Raw genomic sequence first — 18,863 nt, forward strand, 5'->3', positions numbered from 1 at the left:
GAGAATAAGAGATTAATGGAAGTATAAGAGAATGGTGAGTGTGTATGAGAGATTAAGTGAGAGATTAAGTGAGAGATTGAGAGAATAGAGATTGAGAACGAGATTGAAGTAACCAGAATAAAAAAAGTAGAGAGTTTAGAGAGACAAAGTATCATAAGATTATGAAGGAGGAGGAGAAATCTCCCTCTCTCTCTTGGAGTTTACAAAATGCATACAAATGGCTTATATATGCCTTTACATGACTCAGATCATAAACCTATATCCTAAGGCTGTAATTAAAAGATAGAATGAATGGCTAGGATGAGAGAAGGCTGGTCTTGGATGTTCTGGTGCAAGCTGGCAAGGGAGGCACGCCTGATTTGAATGAAGGGGAGAGATTGGCTCATTTTGAATCAATGGCCTAGATGAATCAGTGTGTGGATAAGGCTGTAAAGGTAAATTAGCTTTCCCTTTCCAGACTGTCTCTTGGACCACACATATCCTAAGGAATATTCCTTTTTCTACTTAAGTCTCCAACAGTCATAAGAGATCAGACAGGCCGCACCCTATCCTTGCACATATCTTCTTTTGGCTAAACCAGATGAATGGTCGAGTCTAGTGTGTAGTACGGTCGATGTACGGCATGGTCGGTCCGTACACTCGCCCTAAGTATGCACACCACTAAGACTTCTTCCTTGGTCAATCCATACACCTTCGTGGTTCACCTTATCCGTACATGGCTGTACCATCCGTACTGGTCCGTACAGACGCCCTGCCCTATCTTTGGACCTTCGGCCATCTTCTCCCAAACTCCTCCAAAGCCTTCTCAAGATCAGTCTAAGTCCCTCCTGGACTTAAGTTCACAAGATAGAAACTTCAGGGCACTCCTGAAGCTTGATTGAACTCTTCTGGACATCTTCTAGAGCTTGCCCTATTAATGTACAAGCTCTATCTCCTCTTCAGTTCAACATGGCCGAGCTGGATCGAACACATGACCAGCTCGGCTATCCGCCGAGCTGGACCAGTCCAGTTCGGCGGATGGCCGAGCGGACCAGTCCAGTTCGGTGGATGGACGAGCTGGATCGAACACGCGACCAGCTCGGCCATCCGCCGAGCTGGATCGACAACACGACCAGCTCAGCCATACGCCGAGCTGAACCAGTCCATCTCGGCGGATGGCCGAGCTGGATCGAACACTCGACCAGCTCGGCCATCCGCCGAGCTGGGCCAGTCCAGTTCGGCGGATGGCCGAGCTGGAACGATCGTGTTGTCTTCATCCCGTCCTCGCAACTCCCCCATTCGGGATTAGAACAAACCTTTGCTTGTTTCATCTCGATCGGAGTCACCGTTGGAACTTTACGATTTAAAAACCGCAAGAACTCGTTCTCCCGAAAAAAAATTCGGATTTATCGTATAAAACGGCCACGGTTAGCTGAACACCTCGAATTGCCTACGCTATACGAGGAATTTAAATGTTCTTCGGAAACGATGTCGTTTCGAAAGCGCTCTTTTTATAAAATCGTAAAAACACCTAAGTCGGAAAACAACTCGAAAAGGCCCAGAATGCGGCTAAGAGCCCACTTACGATTTTATACCAAATCAAGCCCAATCGTTTTGACGGTTTAGCTTTTGTTATGCAGGAGAAGATAAATTTCAAGTTCTGAGGATAAATGTGAAGTTTCCAAAGATAAACACGAAGATCAAAGGAAAATGGAATATCTCCGCGAAGCGATAAACTCGACCAAGGGCAGAACGAGAATGAGCTAACCGCCTCTAGGAGGAGTATATAAGGACGTCGAGGTTGAAGAGTCAAGGGGACAATTCTTTTTAACTCTCTGCACTTAGATACTTTTAGGCATTATTCTCTGCATGTTCTGTTTCTATGACTGACACTCGATTACTAGACGAACTCGTCCAGGCAGTTCGATCTCTTGTTATACTCTTTCAATCGAACTACGTTCGGCTTGATCCTCGAAAGGGGTACGTGGGCAGCCTTTCATAAGGTTCAGTCCAAAATCAATCAATACATTTTTCGTATCTTTTTCGTCTTTTGTTATCGAGCTGCGACTCAACTAGTTTCAAGGTTTTAGGTTGCTAGAACTAAGTAATTCGCTGACAGCTCTTGCGGCCGACGCTTTTATAATCTTTTGTAATGATCACAATGCTCTTACGCGGATTCAAAATAAGATCTACTCTTTCTAAACTCGCTATATTGTCTTTACATATTTGCCGCATTTATTTGGTTACTTGTCATTGGCTGGAAAACGGGTTTTAAGAACCTTAACTCCAAAACGAACTACGAAAGGCTTGATCCCTTCAACAAGGGTACGTAGGCAGCCGTCATAAGGCGCAGCCCCAATCTTATTACGTTCCACTCTTAGAAAAGCGAGAAGACCGCTTACGACAGACCTTTTCAACCATTAATAAAGCCTAACTTACCTAACTTGCCTAACTTTCCTAACTTGCCAAGCCACTTGCTAGAACCTAACGCTAGAAGCTTATGGTTCTAACGAGCTGGGGGGCTAACTGTTGGGGTCAAAATCGGTCACGACGGAACCAATGTCTGAAAGTCCCTGCTCAAGAATTGAGGAATACGATGGACACCGAGATCGCTATGAGCTGGAACGTGATCGTGATCGCTACATGGATGGACGACATAGCTACAGACACCGCTTTGAAGGTAGAGAGACAAGTATGACCTCTATCCAGTGGAGAGGTTTGTAACTCTTGTTATCTCTTGTCTAATTAGTTCCAACATGTATTGGTTTAGGAAAGTCCTGATCTTTTGATGCATAAACCGATGCAGGTACGGTCCACCTTGAGACCGTTTGGTGAATGATAAGTATGGGATGCATTAACACCATCATCATCTCGAGGATGATTATGGCAGGAGAGAGCGGAGCTATGATAGGTACAGATACGCAAGAGATGGGTATGGAGCTATGGGACCGTTACGTGATGAGGGAAGAGCCTATAGAAGCGGACCAGGTCCTTATGACCGTCCTAGCCGAGCTGGAGGCCGATCTTCTTCACATGAACGTTGGTAGTTTGTTCAATCTATCAGAACTTGTTTTCTATACAATTAAAATAGTTATGTTCTTATGATCTTGTTGATTCTCACAAGATGTTCAACAGCAACAGATTGAACTCAATGCATTCCAAACTCAATATATATTCCAAACTCAATATATTTATCACACAAGCTTTCTGAACAGTCTCTATTATTCTAAACCAATATACCAACAATACTGATGAGTTTAGAACGTTTGAAACAAAGCATCATCAAGCTCACTCTCAACTGAAACCCTGATTGAAATTCAAGATTTTTCGTGAAAATTTTGCAGAAAAGGAGGAAATTTGGCATTACAATGGAACTAGTAGAGACAAATAGACAAAGAAACACAACACAAAAGGTTCCACAATCTCAAATTTTTTAATCTTACGTGCGAAGCTCTCCAATGTAGAATTTTTTTTTTTTTGAATATATGTTAAATTTACTCAAAAGAAAAAATACACTGTTTTTGCAACAAGTGCTACAAATTTGTAATAAAAAGAAATTATCGTTCTAGTTTACTCGTGCCATTCCTTCTTTAACGTGTAGCAAACAACACACTCAAACTTGCAGCATATTTTTGATCTCCCAACTTCCTGATGGAGCTACATCGGTTTCGAATATGCCTATCAAGCATAGTAACAAGGGTGGAGATCGTGGTTGGAGAAGCGCCATGGCGCCTGTCGTTTCTTTCTCGCCATAGAGAATGGAGCGAGACCTGAAAGCCATAGCGAGTGAGGAAATTAGTAATCATATCTTGACTGTTATCAATGGTGAGAGCCATTATATCTTCCCAGATTATTGTGAAACGAGATCCAAGAAAACCACTCATCAGTTGTGTCCAGACTGCAGAGGTGTAGGGACATGAGTAGAATAAGTGGTTACGAGTTTCGAGTTGATTACAGAAAACACATGAAGGGTTGACGCTTGTGTTCCAAGTAAGCATACGATCACCATTGGTTAGACGGTTCAGAATGGCTAACCAAGTAAAGAAAGCGTACTTTGGCGTATGATGTGTGAACCATACACCTCTGTACCAGTCTACAATGGTCCCTTTCTGGCGAAGGAGCTTCCAAGTATTTCTGGTGTGGAAAACAGGTTTGTATGTGCCCAGGGAGTTCTTCCAGACAGAGTAGTCTGCCTCCTCTGTCATCTTGTTGCGTTGTTCTTCTATGGCTGACTCAATAGTGTTGTATACTTCTATACGGTGGTTCCTCCTACGCCGTGCGTGCAGAGCCGTAGAAACCGTTGCGTGCAGGTGTACCCCCAAATCAATACAGCCTCGTACACCAGTAATATCAATCAGACATCCTAGTGGCGACCAAGAATCGAACCAGAATGAGCTCTGATTTCCATTACCCACCTTCTTCTAATGGAAATCTTTGGCAATGTCTCTGTATTTCAATAATTTTCTCCACATCCAGGAGCCTGCACACGTTGTATTTTTGATGGACCAGAACGTTTCCCTTTTTATTAAGTACACCTGAATCCACTTTGTCTATAACGAGGGTTGCGAAGAGAGGAACCTCCATGATGTAGAAATCTTCGATCATGTCGAAAACACGAGTTGCGTGTTGTGGACCAAAAAACCCATCAGTAGAATCATCACCAGCATGATCTAGAATGGCGCACCACCAAGATGCTCTTCAACATAAGAAGTAACGTCATAGACTTTATCTTTGATTATGATCCAACAATCGTCTCTTTTGTTATGTTCTGCGACCTCACTCTTGCTGTAACTTTTAGGCTTTGAATCCTTAGGCTCGTTACTAGATTGCTTCTTATCCTGACCGCCGTTTGATCTTCGCTTTCCTTGGATTAAGAACAATGCTGAAACTAGAAAAACCAGAAGCAGTCCGATCACAGCTATCATCTTATTCTTCCTGACTGGATGAAAATTTTAGGTTTATTTTTGTTTACAAGTGGAAAGAATGATGGTCGGTTAGATTACATCCAGATTGCTGACCCATAAATTGCCAATTTTAACAAATAAAAGTGCCACATAGATAATTAATAAAAAATATTAAATTTATTTTAAATTAACTAAAAAAATGCTAATTTTAACAACGCCGCCAGCTAAACCGTAAATCCGAAATTTTAAATTCTTAACCTAAACCGTAAATCTTAAACCGAAATCCAATACCCTAAACCTAAATCCTAGACCCTAAACCCAAATTGTATACTCTAAACTCAAATCCTAGAACATAAACCCAAACCGTAAATCTTAAATCCAAACCCCATACCCTAAACCAAATCCTAGACCCTAAACCCAAACCATATACCCTAAACCCAAATCTTAGACTTAAAACCCAAACCGTAAACCCTAAACCCAAACCCTAAACCTAGACGCTATAAGGTTTGGGTTTAAGGTCTAGGATTTAGGTTTAGGGTATATGGTTTGGGTTTATTGTTTATGGTCTGGGTTTAGGGTATACAATTTGGGTTTAGGGTCTAGGATTTGGGTCTAGGGTCTAGGGTTTAGGGTTTAGGGTTTGGGTTTATGATTTAAGGTTAAGGGTTTAGAATTTAAGATTTATGGTTTACAGTTTAGCCAGCGGCGTCATCGTCGTTAAAATTAGCGTTATTCTTTTTTTTTAGTTATTTTTAAATAAATTTAATATTTTTTAATTAATTATCTACGTGGCACTTTGATTGCTCCTATAAAGAGATGTGAATTTAAAGGTTCACCCATTTATTCCCAGAAAAATCATTGGATTTAGCCATTTAGAGCTACTTAAAGACGCTTTATATTAGAGGGCATAAAGGTCAAACCACAATGTTTATCTATTGTCTCATTGATGTGGTTTTGTTGGGAGTCATTTAAGATGCAATATACTGTATGTTGTACTATTACAACTAGCTTAAGATCTGTGCAATTGTGCGAATGTTATATATAAAACTAATTTTTATCTATCATTATTTATTTGTATTTATTTACGTATTATGTATATAATTAAATTAGAGTGAAGACATAAATCAAAACAATTATTTAAGATACTTTTTTGGTAAATAAATCAAAACAATCATTTTATTTATCTTATATGATATATAACTAAATTTCAATGACATGGACATAGATATATAGTATATTTTAATATAAATATTTATTATTGAGAATTCATACTCATATGATAAACACAAAATTTCTAATGTACGATTTTTTTAAATCAAATTTCAAAATTAAAATATTAAGGTTTCAATACTTTTTCAATACAAATTTAGAAAATATCATATTTAAGTATTTTCTATGTTATATAGTTTAATTTTAAACTATAGTAATATATTAATATGAATGTCTAGTAAATGAAACTTCATATTCATACGATTTATGATCATTTGTTTCTTGTAATTACGAAAAAAGTTAAACCATTGATCACAAAATTTTAGTGTGAGATATTTAACGTTTTTAATAATTTGTAGTCGTTTTAAAAATTCAAAATATAACATATAATAAAAAAATATTTTTATTATATAGTTAATGTGGTTTTTTAATATCTTTTAATAATATAAAATTAAACAAAAAGAGCTAAGTTACAAAAATTATTATAGAATATTTCTTATTCATAATCATTAATTGTCATATATACGTTAATCATACGAGGCAATTCCGTAGCTTTTATTTAAGGAAAGTGCGAGAATATTTTTTTGTACACTATTTATCAATTTAATAGTTAGTTTAATAAAAATTATAATATAAGTTAAGATGGACCAACCTATTTCTCTAAAAATTTTGATTTTCATTCTCATGATGACACGTGGCTACAAAACAATGTTGTAATATTTCTCATTTAACATATAAGGGATTTACACTTCTGTTTATACAAAGGGAAACGAAAAAGTGCATATTTATGCCTCAACTGAAAACTAAGATTAAGGGTCTGACTCGTTTCCCCGTTACCACCCGCAAACGCAGCTTTTGCGGTTGGTAGCGGTTGTTGTCATTTTACAAAAATCACAAAAAAGCTACAAACTGCTTTACACCGCTCCAAACTTCTGAAAATCAAAAGCTAATTTCATCTAGCGTTTGCGGTTGCGGGAGGGTAAATTTTTATTTTTTAAAAGTTATATAAATATAATTGTTATATTTATTATAATAATATGACTTATAAATATAGTTGTTATATTTATTATTTATTATTGTGTTTTAATATTATCATTTTTGTAATTAATAAATTTTTTGTCTATTAAATAATTTTGCATTTGTGGGTAAACCAGTCAAAAACGACCCACAAACGCAACAATTTTCAAACGTTGTGCGCTTGAAACCGCAACCACCCGTTTCTGTAAACTTCCGCACCCGCAACCGAAACCGATGCGTTTAAACCAATCAGGTCCTAACAGGCATAGAGCCTGCAACTTTGCCTTAGATCTTGTAAATGGAATCATAATTAATCACTGAAATTGACAAAAAATATTTTAGCAAAACCTCTTTTAAGTCCTAGACTCTTTTGCAATGAACATTAATTGTTAGAAATACGTTGTTTGGAGATACATATTAGTAGGGATATAGAAATAAATCGAATTCGATCCGATCAAAATGAAACCGAACCAAACCGATTTCAACATAAATACCAAACTTCTATTTTTCTACGGCATTCCGGGTTTTTTCTGGACCGAACCCAAACTCGAATAGATATATGAAAAACTTAAAATTTTCAAAATCCAGAAAAAAACTCATACCAAAACCAAGTATTTAAAGTACAATAATATGAATAATTAACTCAAATACTTAGTTTAATTTATATTTTAGGTATTTGGTCAAATATTAAAGTTTCCATGTTTTGATAAGGAAAAATGATAGTCAGCTACCTAAAGTATCGGTCACCACATGGCTGACCATGCAAAGTAAAAAAATGCACACTCAACTACACGAAGTATATGTTATGCATACTAGCATCCCTGAACTTTATGTTGTTATGTAGCCAACATCATTAGTTTAATTTAATTAGTCAGGAATTTCCACGTGGACGTCAGAGATGGTAACACCGTATGGTTAGTTGTTTGGTTAGTTCTAAACTGACCCACCTGACCCAAATTAATATAAAATTGATCCAGTCGTTTGTTCTCTTCATCTCCATTACTACAACCTAGTTTCCCCACCTTCTGCTGCTCCAATTCCATACGAAGGAAATTGACAAAGACAATTAGTTCAATTATTTCTTTCTTCTTTTCTTGGGTTTCATCTCGTGCTTCAAGCAAAGCCCTCTTTGGCCAACCATTGACTTTTTCTTTATCAAGCCACTCACAGTAAGAATAATACTTATTACCTTCTTCCTGATGACACAACAAAACATGTTACAACCCATCTCATTACTAGTAAAACATCCCAAAAATCATTTGTTCGATCTACACCTTGTATAATTCACACTCAAAGAACCTTCGGCCTAAATTCTTGTCTGTCCAAGCCGTTAAAACATTTTCTGACAACCGACAAGCATACAATTTGCGACCACAATAACCTTTGGTCCTAGTGTTTTTTGATGACCCCGATTTTAGATCTATCTATCAAACAACCGGTCAATTACTCACATCTCATCTCTCAATCAAGCAAAAACCAAACATCTCTTTAGTGGTTCCGCGAATCTTACATGTTTAGCTCTGTGGAATGGTGTCCCTTCACTTTGATTTGTTTTGATTTTGGGTCTCTGGTTTTCTTCGACGTTGAGGATGAAGAAGAATGAAGCAACCGGTTAAGATCATATTTGATTGGGTTATGTCGGATTTCTTTAATTTGGGTCGATGTCGGATTTTAATTGGGGCCCAATAACACTCTTATCTTAAAAATGGGCTGAGTTTTATTTTTATTTGGGTTGTGTGGGTCGGTTTTAAACTAACCAAACGGCTAATCACACGGTGTTACCATCTCCGACGTCCATGTGACGATTTCCTACTATTTAAGTTAAGGTAATGATGTTGGCTACATAACAACATAAAGTACAAGGATGTTAGCATACATACCATATACTTCGTGTAGTTGAGTGTGTATTTCTTTACTTTGCGTGGTCAGCCATGTGTTGGTCAATACTTCAGATAGCTGGCTATCATTTTTTCCTTTTGATAATTGCGTTTCAAGTTTAATTATGGATATGCTTGCTTATGAAGTTTAAACAATATTATTTTATTTTGAAGTTTAGATAATGTTTCTTAGATTTATGGAGTTCTTATTGGGTAGTTTCAACTTGTTTATGTTTTTTTTTTGCCTCTTAGCGGACCACTTCTAAATCATTCTACCAAGCTTTTGTTAATGAAACTTGTTTAAATTTGCCAATTTTATGAACTAGAGTGTGTACTTTGAAATTACAAACAAGTATGTAAAACCAAACCCGAAGTTAAAATAAATTCAACTGGATATGCGGTGTCTCATTATAACCCAATCGTACCAGAAAAACTTCAAACCAAATCGGAACCGTACTGTAAGAATATCCAAATGGGTCAAATTTCATGTGCAGAAAATGAAACCTGATTGAGTCCGAATCGAACTTGATTGGATACCAAGTTGCCAATGCCTACATATTTGCATACACATGCAAATAATAAATGTCAAAATCAGATGATTTGGTTTTAATTAGCTTATATAACTCTTAACTCATGCCCCAAATCTGTCATGTCTTGCAATGTATAAAACATTGTCTATGAATGATGCAAACTTGACATATGTTTAAAGCCACACATTTGACCTTCCCTTGATGCCAATTAGTATCCAAAACGATCATTCAGAGAGGTCCGTCCATCACCAGATTGTCCTGTCACATTACTCATTAGCATTATCACCATGTGGATTTGATTAAAAAAACATAGTATATCGCCTTACCTTGAGGAGGTACCCATGATGAATCATCATCCGTCTTCTTTTTCTTTCTACTAGGGCCACTCTCTTCACTTTTACTAATTTCTTGATGTCCTACAGAATGTTTCAACAAGAGAGCGACTGCATCTTCAGCTATCTCATATTGCGTCCGATGTTGTATTATCCATCCTCCTGTTTTAACGATCACCATGTTGCTATCAACCTCCGTGACAGGCTTTGTCTCCATCTTATCCTTCTCTCCCGAAAGCTGTTCATTCTTTTCTTGAAAGTCTTCCTCCTAAACAACCATATACCAAAAGCAAATCAAAAGGACAGGAACATATACCAAAGATGTCAGAAACTATCAATCGCAGCCAAAAGTATTCTAGAACAAAATAATATCTTACACGGGGTAAAATTTTCGCACTGGATTCTGAAATTACTGCTTCCGTTGTGTCAAGATCAGGTGGGTTAGGGTTTCTGGGAGAGAGAGGTTTCATCGTTTGGGCGGAGGATTCCTGGCTCTTTAAAACCGGTTTAGCGTTTGGTTCAGGCTCGGGATCATGGGTTAGGTTTCGCGGCAGAGGAGGATTCATCGGTGATGTGATAATCATGATTTGATTGATTTGTGTAGACTTCTTCGATACTTCAAGTTATGCACAAATTTATCAGGGATTTGTATGGATTTATATTAGTTACTTTTTCCTTTATTTTTGTAAAGTAAATATATGATCAATATTTTTTTCAAAGAATTTCCAAAATATATTTTCTTTCCAATTATATGCTTATTTGCTTTTTTAAAAATGTTTATTTGCTAAAAGGAAAATTATAATGATATTTACATAATTAGGTTATATGTTAAAATATATATTATATTAACAGTTCTAGCTAGATTATGTTTGTCTATAAATTCTTTTGTTTTTTGGTTTTAATTTATTAACTAAAACATTATCAATGAAAATATAATTATTAAAAGTAAATAGTTAAAATATATAATATTATTTGAGAAATTACTTCTTACATGTATTAACATTAATACTCATAATGATTATATATATATATATTTTTAATGAATTAAAATTAGGTGAATTTGTCAAAAAATATGACTCAAAACTTGATTTTAACCCCAAAAGTATACCCAAACTTGAATCAAATGTAAAACTAACCTAAAAAGCTAGTGAAATTACAACCAGTCCCTTATGACAAAAAAAAAAAACAGAATTAATTTTTACGAATGTAACCCTATAATACATCTTAAAAATCTTCTCATATTGTACATCTTAAAAATAATTTATAAATTTTATAAAAAATATTCTGATGAGGGCAAAATTGAAATCATGTGATTATAAACATTTGTAAATGATATAAATTAAAATCTAATAAAATTGAATTGTTTTCAACATAGATGAGTGAATGTGTTGTGTCATGGTATTCTTGAATAAGGGTTTGGTAACATATATTGTACTATTATAAAGAAGACTTACCATAAGACTTTTATTGAAGTCTTCCAAAAATTCTTCTAGTGAGACTTATGTATTGTTTGATTTTTTGTGAGTTTGACTAAGTTTTTTTGAGAAATATTCTCTCCTAGTTTTTAGTTAATTTGACTAAGTTTTTTGTGTTGTCCTGATTTGTTATGAGTGGGTAGAATGGTTAAAAAGATTTCTTGGTATGTTTTATCAATAATTTTAATAATGTCAATTACTTTTGAGTAAAGATAAACATATTTAACAAATTCTTTTGATTAACATCTCTTCAAGTTTACAAAATATTTCACAACTAAAATAGTACACATACAAATCATAAAACAGACCATAGAATACTTCAGAAGTGTCTTCCGAGTGTCTTCCAAGAGTCTTCTGAGAAGTCTTTTAAAGTGTAACTCAGATCTGAAAAATCTGCATATTCAAAAGCATTCAAAAGGATTCAAAACAAAGAAAACTTTAGAAATATTTTTTTTAAGCTAAATAAGACACAAAACAGTCACATTGGGTTGAATCTATAACTTTTTAAAATCTAATATATAAAATACTCAAAAGATATATCCAAAATTTGTACCACTATGGACATAAGACTTCAGAAGTTACTGAAAACTTCGTGGGAAGTCTTCTAGCATTAAATGCATTAGAAGACTACTAAGAACTCTTTCAAAATCTATCTCAGACCTGAAAAAACCTGCAAATTCAAAAACATTCAAATAGCTTCAAAACAAAGAAAAATTTCAAAAATAAAAATTTTATGCTTAAATAATAAACAAAACATTCACCTTAGGTTGAATCTATTGCTTTTTAGATAACATATAAACACACACAAAATTTGATGTTCAAATAGATCTACCTTTAAAGGAGTGAAAGATGAGAACCATGTGATGAAAAACCTGTAAAAAGAAGATGAATTAGCGAGAAGATATAAGAAAAAAAAATGAGAAATGGATATAAAGTTTGGTATTTTGATGTTCAAATAGATTAGAGAGAGGTTGGAGAGTTTTAGAGTGAGAATTTATATTTTTGTTGCAACCATTTGAGATGAAGAAAGAGAATGTGTAAATTTTCTTTATATATGAAGATAAAAATTCCAATTAGATTAAATATTTTCGATACTGAAGACTTTTCTCTTAGAATCTAGACCATAAAATCAAATAACTAACTAAATAGCAAAAAACACTTCATTAAACTAAAATTCAACTCTTAAAGTTTTTAATAGGAAAAATGATTGCTTGCTACACAAAGTATTGGCCATCACATGGCTAACAATGCAAACTAAACTAATTTATACTTAGCTACACAAAGTATATGTTATGCATGACAATATCCCTAACTTAATGATGTCATGTAGTTAACATCACGAGTTTAATTTCATTCATCCAAAAATTGATGTGGACGCCAGCGACAGTTTAAATAACTCGTTTCATCAATTAAAATATAACCAATCTGACCGTAATTTAAATTAAATTAGATATTAATCCGCGTTTAAAAGCGTAAGATTATTTTTAACTAAATTTAATTTACAAAATCAATTTGATTTAATATTTTTTGATAATTAGTATTTTAGCATTTGAAAACTATATAATTATATCATTTATATTTATATTAAATTTAAACCTTATATAAGATATTATTTTATTTTTTAATTATAAAACTTATTTGACGTCAATCTGACATTTTCTTTGTTTAAAACCTATTTGATGTCAACTTAAACCCAATATTATCTCGCGTATATAGTTATTAATTGTATACTTTTTAGAATAAAAGTAATCTAATAATACAAATCTAATATAAGTTTTACTAAGTTTAAATGAATGAAAATTTTTGTTTATGAAAATATAAATAAAATAATTCATTAATTTAATTAATTTTGTACTAAACAAATAAAATGTTAGAGGCAATAAATAGACATCAAATAATTTTTATAATAAAAAAAATTATGAGATAAGTATATATCACATAATTAATCAAACGAATTACAGAACTATTATTAAAATTCAATAACAAAACATATTAGAATAATTAAAAACAAAATTAAACAATCCTATATAACTTTCATATTTAATATAAATAAAATAATCTAATTATATAGTTATCAAATACACTAAAACAAAAAGGCTAAAACACTACTTATAAAAAAATATTAAAAAATATTGATTTTGTAAATTAAATTTTGTTAAAAATATTCTTACACTTTTAAAATGCGGATTAAAACCCAATTTTAGTTAAATTACGGTTAGATTGATTATATTTTAATTGATGAAACGAAATATTTAAACGGTCTCTGACATCTACATCAGCTTTTGAATGAATGAAATTAACTTGTGATGTTAACTACATAACATCATTAAGTTGAGGGATGTTGTCATGCATAACATATACTTCGTGTAGCGTATACATTACTTTAGTTTGCATAGTTAGCCATGTGATGACCGATACTTCATGTAGTCAGCAGTCATTTTTTCTTTTTAATATACACAAAACTAAACACATAAATGTCAAATTTAATTGTTTTTAAGTTAAAATTTCAAAATGTAACCATAAAAATACCAATAATACTATAACTTGTTTTACCAAACCCTAAGCAAAAGACTATCATGACTCAATCTACATTCATTCATCTATGTTGAAAATAATTCAATTTTAATAAAATTAAACTTACATATTTAGAAATGTTTATATTTTACATGATTTGGACTTTTTCCCTACCAAAATATAATTTATAAATTACTTTTAAAATGTAATACATGAGAAGACTTCTCGAAGACTTCTAGAAAACTTCGCTTTAGACGGGAAACATATATTCTACAAAAATTTAGATGGAAAAACTAAATTTTACTAATATTTAGGCGGAAACATGTTAGAAAACTTCTTGGAAAGTCTTCCAATCTCGAAGTTTTCCAAACCCTAACCTAATCAAATAACTAACTAAATAGCAAAAAATAATTCATTAAACTTAAAATCAATTTATAGAGTGTTTAATATACACAAAACTAAACAAATGTAGGTTAATTTTTTTTGTAAGTTAAGATTCCAAAATCTAACCCTAAATAATAACAATACTTTAAAATATTTACCATAACTTAAACCAAAGACTATCACGATTAAATCTACATTCACTCATCTATGTTAAAAATAATTGAATTTTAGTAAAACTAAATTTCTATCATTTAGAAATGTTTATTAATACATCATTTCAATTTTTTTCCTTTCAAAATATTTTTTATAAAATTTATTAATTACTGTTAAGATCTAATACGTGAGAAGACTTCCCCTGGAAGGTTTCTGGAAGACTTCGATTTATGCGGAAAACCTAAATTCTTCTAAAATTTAGGCGGAATATGTCAGAAGGCTTCTTGGAAAGTCTTCTGTGAGTCCTCTAGGCCCTATAATCAAATAACTAAGCAAAAAAAACACTTGCTTAAACTTAAAAGATACTTAGAAAGTGTTTAAATCAAGTTATTAGATAGTCACTAAACACATTTATGTCAAATTAAAAAAACAAAAAAAAATAAGATTTCAAAATCTAACCCTAAAAATACCAACAATATTATAACATATATTACCAAACTCTACACTAATGACTATCATGACTCAATCCGTATTTACTCATCTTTGTTGAAAATAATTCAATTTTAGTAAAACTAAATTTACATCATTTATATATTTTTATTATTACATGATTCCGTTTTATTCTCCATCAAAATACTTATTTTAAAGATCAACTGAACGGGAAGACTTACAACAAAGTCTTCTCTGAGAATACTTCCTTGTAAGTCTTCTCCGAGAATACTTCCTTGTAAGTCTTCTCACACGGAGGGCTATAATGGTAAAACTCAATACATGTTTTTTGTTTCGTCATAAGGAGGCTGTTGTAATTTCAGTAGCCTTTTAGGTTACTTTTGCATTTGATTGAATTTGGAGCACTATTCCAAATCAAGTTTTGAGTCATTTTTGCGAATTTTTCCTAAACTATTTGCATCACAACTTTTAGAGTCACTATTTTATGTGAAGAAAAATTATTTTACATAGTTTATGATCAATGAAAATATTGAAAATAAATGATGTAAAACTATCCTCTCTTTTTTTGGTAGTGTGGGTTTTAGCAATGTCTTAAAAGTTCAATTTTTTTAAAATGTATAATTAAATAAGTGTTTATTAGTCAGCCAAAATGGAAATAAAAAAGATTCCCATGAAACTATACTGTTTGAATTGAATTATAGTATTTATTAATTTATCGAGTATTAATTTATTGAGTTTCTGTTCTATATATGTATCTTCTTCTGTTCAAATATTGGTGGTAGTGCTCAATCGCCATTGTTGACTTAGTAGGAATCTTTGACTTATGCTGGAATTCCTTGTTGCCCTCAAGACCACTATATGCCTCTTTTTAGAGTTATATACCCTTTGTTGATTTCAAGATAAAATATAAAAATATATATTCTTAGATCTAAAACTATAATCAAATTTAAATTTGACATATTGTTATTTGTACCAAGAAATAAGATAGTTTTACAATTCTTAGTGGTGCAGAGGTTGAATCCCAAGCATCTATATAATTGTTTTGGAATTTATAATCAATAATTTGATGAGGTTTAGTAATGGCATCAAAACATTCTTATCTCTTATATTTTGACAGGTCGATTACAATAAAAGAGGTTAGTACAAGATTACGATTAATTATATGTTATTATTTATTCATAATTCTCTTTGCTAACATATTTTGACATTTTATCATTTTAAGGTAAGACGAATATTACAGACGGAGGAGAGTGATCTAAATGTAAAGTTGCAGTTGTTAAGCAAGTAATTACTCGATTGATTGGTTGAGGTTTTGGTGCTTATAACAAAATATCTAGATTTAGGATTTTTATTCAGGAAAGTTGGAATTATAATCCTATAGATGCCTAACAAGTTGCATGCATGATATTGTAGAGCCCAACACTTGTAAACGAACCACTAGGCTCTCGCTTTCTAAGTTCGTCTATTGTCCAGTGTCGATCGATGATTCTATATGAATATCGATCGATGCACTATTCAAAACGTCGACTGATTATTCTATTTGAATATCGATCGATGATGTTGGTCAAGCGTTAATGCGCGGGTTGAATGTGCTCACTAAGCTCACTAAATCAGCTTTCGCCTTATTCTTAGCAAGAATCTTAGCTCAATTAGAATGGTTTCAGGATGAGATGAAAGCTATCGCTTATATCTAACAATCCTAGGGCAAGTTCTAGGTAGCTAATCTAGAATCATGCATTAATGACAATCCTAATGATTAATATCACAACTTAGCAATCTATTGTTGGGGCTAATCCCTCATAACCTATTTAAACCCTAAAATCTAACAAGGGAACTACTCAGACATGGCCAAGTAATTTATAACAACAACAAATAGGTATGAAAATTGCATTAGAATAGTAAATAGATATCAATGAAGTTCCAATCACAAAATAACTTTGGACCTTCTCTCCAATCTACTAAAATCCTACAAAACATTTGCTGTGAAAATAGTAAAACAAGAAAGCACACTTTGTCTCTAACATGTTAGCAAAGCTTATATAATTAGGTTAAAACTCGCCAGGGGCAATCTTGTAAATTGGTGAAGACTTGGGCTCTAAGTCGGCTGTGACCAAATGGGCTTTCTGCGCGCTTCGATGTCGATCGATGTCAAGATGTGAACATCGATCGATTATTCCTCTTCAATATCGACCAATGGTCGTGCTCGATGGTCATCTCGGGTGTTTACTCCAAATATCTCCAAAATGCTCCAAAATCATCACTTTCCTCCAAATCACTCCTGATCCTATAAATACTCTAAATAGACTCTACAATATAATAATTAGTAATTAAAACACTTATAAACCATGTGTAAAAGTGGGTCAAATCCATGGTCTATCAAAAAGCTAGACATCCAATAAATGAATGGTAAGGCACAGCCTGACTAAACCAGACAAGCTTCCGCCAGGTTACTGTGCCCTTCTTACTTCGCAGATAACTCCAAGTACTTGCTGAATAGAGCCTATCTTTGAAAGGTCATGATCATAGCGCCACAGTACTCTATCTGGTCCAGCTAGAAGGTTAGGCAGCTCGAAAGCATTTATTTTCTCATAGATGATTGGGAAGTTCTGATGACCCTTACTGTGAATCTTCCAACCGTTCTCACCCACCACATCAGCAAGAGTTTCCTGGCGAGCAACTCCTAAGTACCTTGTCCCTATTTCCTCTGTAATTTCCAGCACCTTCCCCAATCCTAGCCAGTTATTAAACAAAAAAAACACACATCTCCCATCATTTACTTCAAATCTCAGGCATTCATACGCCAAAGGACGGAGCTTTAAGAGCTTATGCCAGGCCCAAGAGTCCGCAGAGCCCTCCTTCGCATCACAGTAGGATCTATATTTAAGTAAATACTTCTTTGTACAAGCCACCCAAAAGGATCCAGTTTGAGTAAACATAAGCCATATCAACCGCAGAGCAAACACACGGGATGTATTTCTGAGTTTACGTAACCCCAAACCATCCTCCTCTTTAGGATAACAAACATCATCCAAAGAAACTTTTGCTTTATGAGTACTAGTTGGCGAGCCAGATAATAGAAATGCACTACACATGCTTTCAGTGGTATCAAGGCAGCCCTTAGGTAAGATAAAAGCAGAGTTCCAAAAATTCACCATACTGGTTATGACCGATTTAATAAGCTGTAATCGGCATGCAAATGACAACGCTCTATGAGTCGGAGAAAAGAACTTATTACGCAGCTGATCAATTAATGGCTCGTACTCTGTTTTGCTCCAAACTTTTGTTGTCAACGGCATGCCAAGATATCTAATAGGTAGCGTATCAACATTCAACCCCTTCTCAGTCGCAGCCTGACTAAGAGAGTGACAATTCGATCCTGCTGCAGAAATAGAAGACTTCGAAGCATTTATGTGAAGCCCCAATAATCCCGCAAACCGATCCATAACCTCCAAGACACCATTTAAAGAATCTTCAGTTCCATCAGTGAAGACCAACATATCGTCAGCAAAACTAAGATAAGTTAGCTGGACCTCCATGCACTTTGGGTGATATCCAAACTTTTTATCCACTGCCACCTGGTTCAACCTGTTTGATAATACATTACTCACTATCACATACAAGTATGGGGATAGTGAGCAGCCTTGACGAATACCCCGAGTACTAGAGAAGAATCCTGCAAGCTCCCCATTTACTGCCACCGAAAAGGAAGCCGTGGAGATGCAAAGGTAGATCCATCGAATGAATTGGCTAGGCAAAGCCAAAGCGTGTAATACAGATGTAATAAAGCTCCATTGTGAGAACCGAAATTCGCACTGTCGATTTCCGTTTAAATTAGGAAAGTAGGAGAACCCTAGTTTCCCAAAGGTCCTGGATATCTGATAATACCACACGCCGAGCAATCAGAACACTAAACGAGAACAGTAATAAAATAAGAAATAAAAAAATAGAGCAAGATAGTTCTTATTCCGAATCTGTGTTTGAGCGCTTACAACAAGGTAAGTGTCTGGGCTACGAGAGCTGTCGGCGAGATTCCTAGTTC

The 18,863-nt window shown here is 33.9% G+C and overlaps 1 protein-coding gene and 1 pseudogene across 1 annotated transcript; both read right to left on the reverse strand.

Moving 5' to 3' along the window:
- Window positions 1–3,569: 3,569 nt before the first annotated feature.
- LOC106338346 lies at window positions 3,570–4,904 on the reverse strand (annotated as a pseudogene).
- Window positions 4,905–9,497: 4,593 nt separating this feature from the next.
- LOC106341382 (kanadaptin-like) lies at window positions 9,498–10,457 on the reverse strand. Its single transcript, XM_013780162.1, has 3 exons — window positions 10,226–10,457; window positions 9,843–10,116; window positions 9,498–9,774 (listed from the first exon to the last, which is right to left on the reverse strand). The coding sequence occupies exons 1-3, from the start codon at window positions 10,430–10,432 to the stop codon at window positions 9,725–9,727; spliced, it is 531 nt and encodes a 176-aa protein (XP_013635616.1). The 5' UTR covers window positions 10,433–10,457; the 3' UTR covers window positions 9,498–9,724.
- Window positions 10,458–18,863: the final 8,406 nt, after the last annotated feature.

Source organism: Brassica oleracea, chromosome C4, assembly GCF_000695525.1.
Source record: "Brassica oleracea var. oleracea cultivar TO1000 chromosome C4, BOL, whole genome shotgun sequence".
In the NCBI taxonomy this organism is placed as follows: Eukaryota; Viridiplantae; Streptophyta; class Magnoliopsida; order Brassicales; family Brassicaceae; genus Brassica; species Brassica oleracea.